The sequence below is a fragment of the Lacerta agilis genome, chromosome 9 (assembly GCF_009819535.1).
Source record: "Lacerta agilis isolate rLacAgi1 chromosome 9, rLacAgi1.pri, whole genome shotgun sequence".
Lineage (NCBI taxonomy): Eukaryota > Metazoa > Chordata > Lepidosauria > Squamata > Lacertidae > Lacerta > Lacerta agilis.
Genome location: NC_046320.1, coordinates 73,798,052 through 73,804,839, shown reverse-complemented (window position 1 = coordinate 73,804,839; position 6,788 = coordinate 73,798,052). Strand labels below are relative to the sequence as shown.

The window sequence follows — 6,788 nt, the reverse complement described above, 5'->3', positions numbered from 1 at the left end:
GGGAGGGCGAAGGGGAGGAGGGAGCGGGGTCGCCGCCAAAAGGCGGAATGGAGCGCCGGGGAGGCTGCGCCGCCGTCACTCTGGACCCGCCCTCAGCTCTCCCTCCCCGCTGCCTCAGCCCCCTCGGAAGAAGAAGGGGTGGGGGACAGAAAGAAAGCCTCCCGGAGCTCTTTCGCCGTCTTCCCGCCTCCGTCCGATCGGCACCTGGAAGGAACCTTTCTCGACGTGGAACTGGCGGCAGGTAGGCGGTGCCCCCTCGCCAAAGGAAGGGAGGGGGGAGCCGAAAATGGGGCTTGAAAACGCAGGCCTGCTCTTTCTACCGACGACGTTGGCACCCGCGGATTCTCCCTTCCTTAAGCCCAGTTGGGCAGGAAACAGGTGGGCTTGGGGCTTATTTTTTTGCTGGGGGTGGCCTGGGCCTAAGTCTGGTGTGGAGCCCCTTCCCTGCTCAGGCTGCTCAACCCCCCCTTCGGGGCCTCCCTGGTGCCCCTCTCTCCCGCTGCGAGGCTTCGTGGAAAATTCCCCGGAATCTGCCGGGGCGCCCCGGAAGCTTCTTCGGAGGGCGACGCCGATTGTTTCCTCTCCAAGCTGGAAGGGGCACGGGAAAAGCCGTGGGGGTCCCTACGCAAACTTCCGCGGACAGTCGTGGCTTTTTTTAGGGTTCTCCGCGAACCAACCTGCTGCCTGCCTTTGGGATGCCGAGAACGGCCCTTCCCCCCCCCTCAAAGGGCCTCAGCGGCCCACGGAAGACACGGCTCTGCCTTTCTTCCTTTCCCGGCCCCCGACGCCTTTCCTTCGGTTCTGGAGCAGACGCGCCCCGAGCTGGATGGAATCCCCGATGGAATCCCGTTCTCTGCGTGGGGACCCTTCTTGAGTGCGCCCCCCCCCCCACCATTTTGCCTGGAATCCCGAGGCTACCGCAAGATTGGTGAGGCCGGCCCGCCCCCTCGGGTTCCCCCTTGGGCTGAGCTGTCCCTTTATGGACCCGCAGGTGCTTCTGGAAGGGGGGTACCGGGAAGGGGGGGGGACAGGCAGCTCCGGGCTCTTGCGCTTTTTGACAGCCTTGAGGCAGCTTCGTCCCTCGAGCCCCCATTTTGGGTTCTGAAGGGGGGAGAGGAAGAAGGAACCTTTGCGAAGGGATGCGGGGGGGGGGGCGGGACTTTTAGACAGAATTGAGAGGCGCCCGATGCCCGCGGAAGCAGTGCCGAGGCGGAGAGCAGAGCCGGGAGAGCCGCGCCAGGCCAGCCGTGGAGGACGCGGCAGAAGCCGTTAGCCGAAAGCTGGGTCTCGGGAGACCGAGGCAAGATCCACGCCAGGCACGGCTGTTTCTTTCGCTGGCTGGAAAGAAGGCAGACAGGAGGGAAGGCGAGGGCCAGCGGGGCAGAAGCGGGAACAAAGGCGGAGGGGACCGAGAAGGGACACTTTGCGCCCTGTGAGTGGGTCACCCCGAAGAATACCGGTATGTTTTTGCTGGCTCCCAGGCTGGCACTTCTCCACCGCCGAAATGCTCTTTCCGGGACGGTGATCTCTTCAGCGATGCCCGCCTTTCCCGGTTCGGGGCCTTCCTGGCGCCCTACGGGGCTCCTCGACTCGCGGCAGCATTTACGGTGAATAGGAAGGGACACTATATCTGCCCCCCCCCAGCAGTCACACACAGAGAAGGATAGTAAAGAGCTTGGCTATATTGAGGGGGGGCAGCGGGAGCGAAGCGGCCGGGCGGGTCTGGCTAGGGAAACGTCGCGAGGTGCTTGGCGAAGGGGACTTTGGGGGGTGTTAAATGGCAAGAAGCGATTCAGACATGGAAGGGGGAGAGGGAGAGGCAGGGAAGCGCCCCACGGGGAACCCGGCCTCTCTTTGTGTCGTGCCTCGGTCGCTTCCTTCTGAGGACTAAGCTGCTCCTGAAGGGATCCTGGCCTCCGGCTCCTCTCTTGGGATTGCGGAAGATGGACCCTCGCCCCAAGGTGGTCTAAGGGACCTATTTCCCCTTTAATCCGAAGTCAGCGCTGAGCTCCAAGCGGGACTTCTCTCCTCCATCCGGATTCCGGATCCTGCCCATTCGCGTTTCTGTCCTTCCCAGTCTCTTTCGCTTTGCAGGACTGCCAAGGAGCCGCCTCGAGGTGGCGGGCATGGCGCTGGCCGGGCAGGCTTCGCCCGCTCCCCTCTCCCGATAAGCAACCGGTTTCCTCGGCGTTTCGCGGCGCGGCTGAAGCAGCCCCGGGAGAAAGAAGGCGGAAATCTGTTCCTCGGGTGGCTTCTCCGCTTTTCTCTGGCAGAAGGACAGGAGGTGCCTCTTGCTGCGGACAGAGGAGAGGAAGAGCAGTTTGAAGCCCGCCGCCCCGGACTCTCTGCTTGTTGGCACCTGAAGGGCGGCGGCGTTGGAGTGGAAATCTCCAGCCAGGATCCGGGACACCCGAAGAGGGAACCGCCGCGGGAGGCCAGAAGTCCAAACCCGGTGAGTCCGAGGAAAGACGTTTTCAGGGCGGCTCCTTCTGGAAGGGGAACCCCCTCAAAGGAGTTCGCGGATCTGGGGGCTGGAAGCGACGCCCAACTCGAAGGAGCCGCTCCTGCGCTTCGGGTCTGACAGGGCACCGCCTGCCCGACGACTTTGCGGTCCGCGGTTGGCCCGATGCAAACGGACCTTTTAATATTCAAAGGAGAGTTGAATTTATCTGGAGAGAGAAATAAGGAATCCGCGGGGAAACACAGATGACAAGAGAAAATTATTATTATTATTATTATTATTATTATTATTATTATTATTATTATTATTATTATTTAAACAAGGACAAATGAATGGAAGCTGGGGGCGAAAGAGGCGAGTGTCCAGCAGGAGCGACCCTTCCAGATGGGGGTTGGTGTCCTTTACGCACATGGCGTCCTTATGCCAGCCTCCCCAGGACGTTGTTGTGGTCAGAATACCAACCTTATTCCCCACCCCACCCCACCCAGCACCATTATTTAATCCGGATTCATTCTGTCCGAGAAAAATACGGCAACACATTTTTTTAAAATCCTGTTGCCATCGACGCATTTGGGTACAGTATCTGAATAATCTGTTTGCAAAATCAAGGCCACTAGCCCCTATTTTTTCCTACTCCATCCCGAAGAAAAGGCGACGTGGCTGGTGGGAGAGGTTTTTGGGGAGGGTCTCCGCGCCCCGCTCCGCCTGGTTTCTGGTTCCACGCTCCAGGCGGGCGCTCGGCCTTCTTCTGCGGCGCCCGTGGGGGGAGGGGACCCCCGATGCCCTGGGACGGAGTCCTGGACTTCTCTGCAGCTTTTACCACGACCGGGCACCAGTTGCTGCTTCGGGGGCCAAGATCCACCTTGGGAATTTGGGGCGCGGAACCCGCGGAAGAGGGTCTCTTTTTCTCCCGGAGATGTGTTCTGCGGACAAGGGGATCCCGAATACTCCAAGCCATTTTTTTTATTTAGTGTAAGAGGCGTGCTCTTCATCTCCTATTACTCCACTCGGGAAATACCTATATTATTATAATGCCTAAATTCAACAGGTCTTGTGAATTCAATGGGGCTTAAAGATAGCCCTGTCCGTCTCTCTTGCCTGGCACGCACCGCTCTCGGTGTGCTAACGACACCCAGCTTTTGAGGAGTCTCCCCTCTTTTACTGGCCCCCATTACGCTGATGATCTGGGAGGGTGCTTTTTGCAGAAAAAAATATTGACGGGAGCGATGCTTTTCGTTAATTTTAAAAACGTGCTTTCCCATCTTATAGTTGCTGTCTAACGTGCAAACCGGTTTAAGCGATCTTTTTAGTGTCCAAGGGAAACCAATGTTCTATTTTTGCTTGTCTGAAGAGCAAAATGCAATTGCGGGTGGCGTGGAAATGCCGCGCGCGGGGCTGGTCTCCGCCCCCCCCTCCCCGGCGCCCTGGCTTGGCCCCACCGAGCTGACCCACGCGCGACTCAGTGACTTCTTCCTTAGGAGGGGCTGCCTTTTCCTTTAAAAACTGCCAAACTGTCAGTCACTCGAAGCAAACGGTCCTGCTGCTGCAGAGATTCTCTTGGAAATTTTTTGTCCCCGTGCTATGGCGGGAGACTCGGCAGGGGTTCCATCCTGGATCGTGATCTGAGGGGAGGGTTCTAGGGAACCCGCAGGAGGCTTAATTGGGAAGAGGATGGAATAATAATTATTATTATTATTATAGCAACAGTTATTTTTTAAAAACGTACCGCCGTGGTAAATGCGCAATTGCAAAATAATGTGATAATGATTTTAATAGTAGCAGCATCAGCGACAATAATAGTTATGAAAAATAAGGTGCCGCAGTGGCAAAATGTTTTGAATTTTTTTTAGCTGGCTCCAAGAGGCCTCCGCAAGACTAGCCTGGGATTCTCCCAAACAAGTTCAAAGCGGATCTAGAAGAGGAGCAGTCCAGCGAAGAGGAATCCAGCGCGAACGGTGGAATAACATCTCTGAACAGCGTGACAAGGAGCAGCACGGACCCAGCCGCTGCCGGGCGGAAAGGAAAATAAGCAACCGCAGCCGTAGAAACAATTTTCACCCGAACATTATTTTTTTTAAGTGTGGAAATGAAATAAAGGACTGGCGCGTGGCTGCGTCTCTCCTCCTAACAACCTGTGAAGTGGGATAGACTAAAAGAAAGAGACAGACAGACACTCTGGCCTGGTGCTCTGGGGGTCTCTCTCTGTCCCCCACGCTTGCAGCAGCCACCCCTCGGAGCCCTCGGCCTCTGCCGGCCTCGCCGCTCTGGGAAGGGCCACCGAGCCGTCTCGGCTCCGGAGCCCAGCTTGCACTGGGGAGCCCCGATCCCGCGCGCGGAGACAGAGGCGGGAGGGAACAGAGGCGGCGCCTTGCTCTGGGCGCCTCGCCCTTAGCCCCAGGCTTTCCCAGCGGGAATTGCAAAGGGGGGGGGTTGCCTCTTCCCCACCCCAGATGCGCCCCAGCCTCGTAGTATCCGGAAGCGAAGGAAGGCCCGGCTCCTAGGAACGCTTTACCTGTGTGTAAATGTTATTGAACTCAGTAGGACTTCTTTTTAAGTAGCGTTGCAGAAGTTTGCGCTTCAGAGCTTATTTATTCTGCACCCCTGAACCCCCACCCCCACCCCACGTTTGTTCTTTCAGGAGACACGCGTTGCCGTGCGTGCGTGTTGCGTGTGCTGCTGTCCTTGCGACTGGGTCTGGCCCGGGCCTGGACTTCAGACAAAATGATTTTCGGGATGTTTCCAAGTTTGGGATTTTAATGACGCTTGCAGCTGCCTTCATCACCTCTTTTGGGGACGCAAAGGAAAACAGGAGGGTGGCAGTAAGAGGCGGGAGAGAGAAAAACGCAAAACGGGGAGCAATATCTTCATGGCAAGGGAGGAGGCCTCGGAGGGCCCAGCCCCGCGGGACTCCTCCGCCTCAGCAGCCCCCGGGGTCGAGAGCTGTTCCTGTGCCCGGCCAGGCACCCACTGGTTTTGGCTGCACCGCCGAGCAGGGGAACCTCGACAGACTGGCGCCTCCCAGACAGGAAGGGATCTCAGGAGGCCGATTCCAGCACGGACGTGAGCTCCGCATCAGAGCGGAGAAGCGGGGCGCAGCACCCACCGGAAGCCCCAGCCCGAGAAGAGCCTCCTCCTCGGTCCTCATACTTTCAGGCGCTCTGAGAGCCGCGGCTCCGTCGCTTGGAAAGAAAAGCAGAGGCCGTCGGGTATCTCTCTGCAGCAGGGCGGCGCTTTCCAGGCAGCACAGCAGTCCGTCCTTTTGGCTGCTCGTCGCGCCTTCTCTCCTGCTCGCCGCAGCCCCAGAAAGCTCCCCCCCCACACCTCACTGAAGTCCCATTGAAATCTCATCCTTGGAGCTGCCAGAGCCCCGGGCAGACGGGGAAGCGCCGCCTCTTGGAAAGGCGTCCACCCCGGAAAGGCGGAGTATAAACCGAGGAAGGAAGGCAGGGCTGCTCGGTTGGTGTCCTGTCCTCACCTGGGCCAGCCAGGTGCGCCACTGGGAAGCCCCCTCTCAGCCCCTGAACTCCAGAGCCTCTCTCAGCCCCTGAGCACCTTACCTTTCCGGCGGTTCTCTTCTAATAGCGGCGACTTTCTCTTCCTGCCTTACAGGGGGTCGGACTGGAAGACCCTCGGGAAATGTACAGTGCTATGATTCCTCTCGGATTTGGAGCGTGCCATGACCCGGGAACCCAACGCTGATGCAGCGCGCCTAGAGAGCCGACGGGGCGCCCAAGGTTCCAAGTTGGAGAGACCTCACCCTTGAAGGCCTTCCTCTTTTCCAGCAGCCAGTGGAGCAGCAGAATGAGATCCGGAAGTCACAGCATCCAGGCGAGCTTCTGGTTCCTGTTGGTCGTGTCGGGGCAAGCGGCTCACAGGGAGCTGTCCCTGGTGCTGCCTGGCGGCGAAGCGTTTGGGGCTTCCAAGCCAGGCCGAACCTGACCCGGGGTCTCCGTGGCCACTGGCTCAGGGAGAGGCGCGGCTCCCTTCCTAGCGTGACCTCGATTTCTCGCCTTTCGGAGTCCACGAGGAGCCACTCCAGGCCAATAACCAAGTAAAGGCACCATGGAAGATCTTAGGCGACTCCCATTGAAAAGTATCTGGGTCCGAGTGATGGGCGAGAGACCCTTCTCTACCTGAGACTCCGGAGAACCGCTGACCAACCTGGACTGGACCAGATGGTTAGCTGGTCTCACCTTAGCCCAAGGCAGCCCCCAAAGTCCCCACGCAGCAGGAGGAAAACAACCGCACACACGGGCTGGGGAAGAGTGCGCCATAGCTCAAGGTTAGGGCGTCTGCATTGGCTCCGGGTTCAATCCGTGCCTGAAAC

At 58.7% G+C, this 6,788-nt stretch overlaps 1 protein-coding gene across 2 annotated transcripts; it reads left to right on the top strand.

Moving 5' to 3' along the window:
• Positions 1–48: 48 nt before the first annotated feature.
• Positions 49–4,683, top strand: LOC117052950. Of its 2 annotated transcripts, XM_033160351.1 has the most exons (4): positions 49–378; positions 2,095–2,319; positions 2,375–2,452; positions 4,312–4,683. In XM_033160351.1, exons 1-4 carry the CDS (start codon positions 287–289, stop codon positions 4,607–4,609), a joined length of 693 nt encoding a protein of 230 aa, XP_033016242.1. In that variant the 5' UTR covers positions 49–286; the 3' UTR covers positions 4,610–4,683. The 2 variants fall into 2 exon arrangements, with proteins under 2 accessions (XP_033016242.1, XP_033016243.1); XM_033160352.1 differs by having other exon boundaries at positions 2,095–2,452.
• The last annotated feature ends 2,105 nt before the right edge of the window (positions 4,684–6,788 follow it).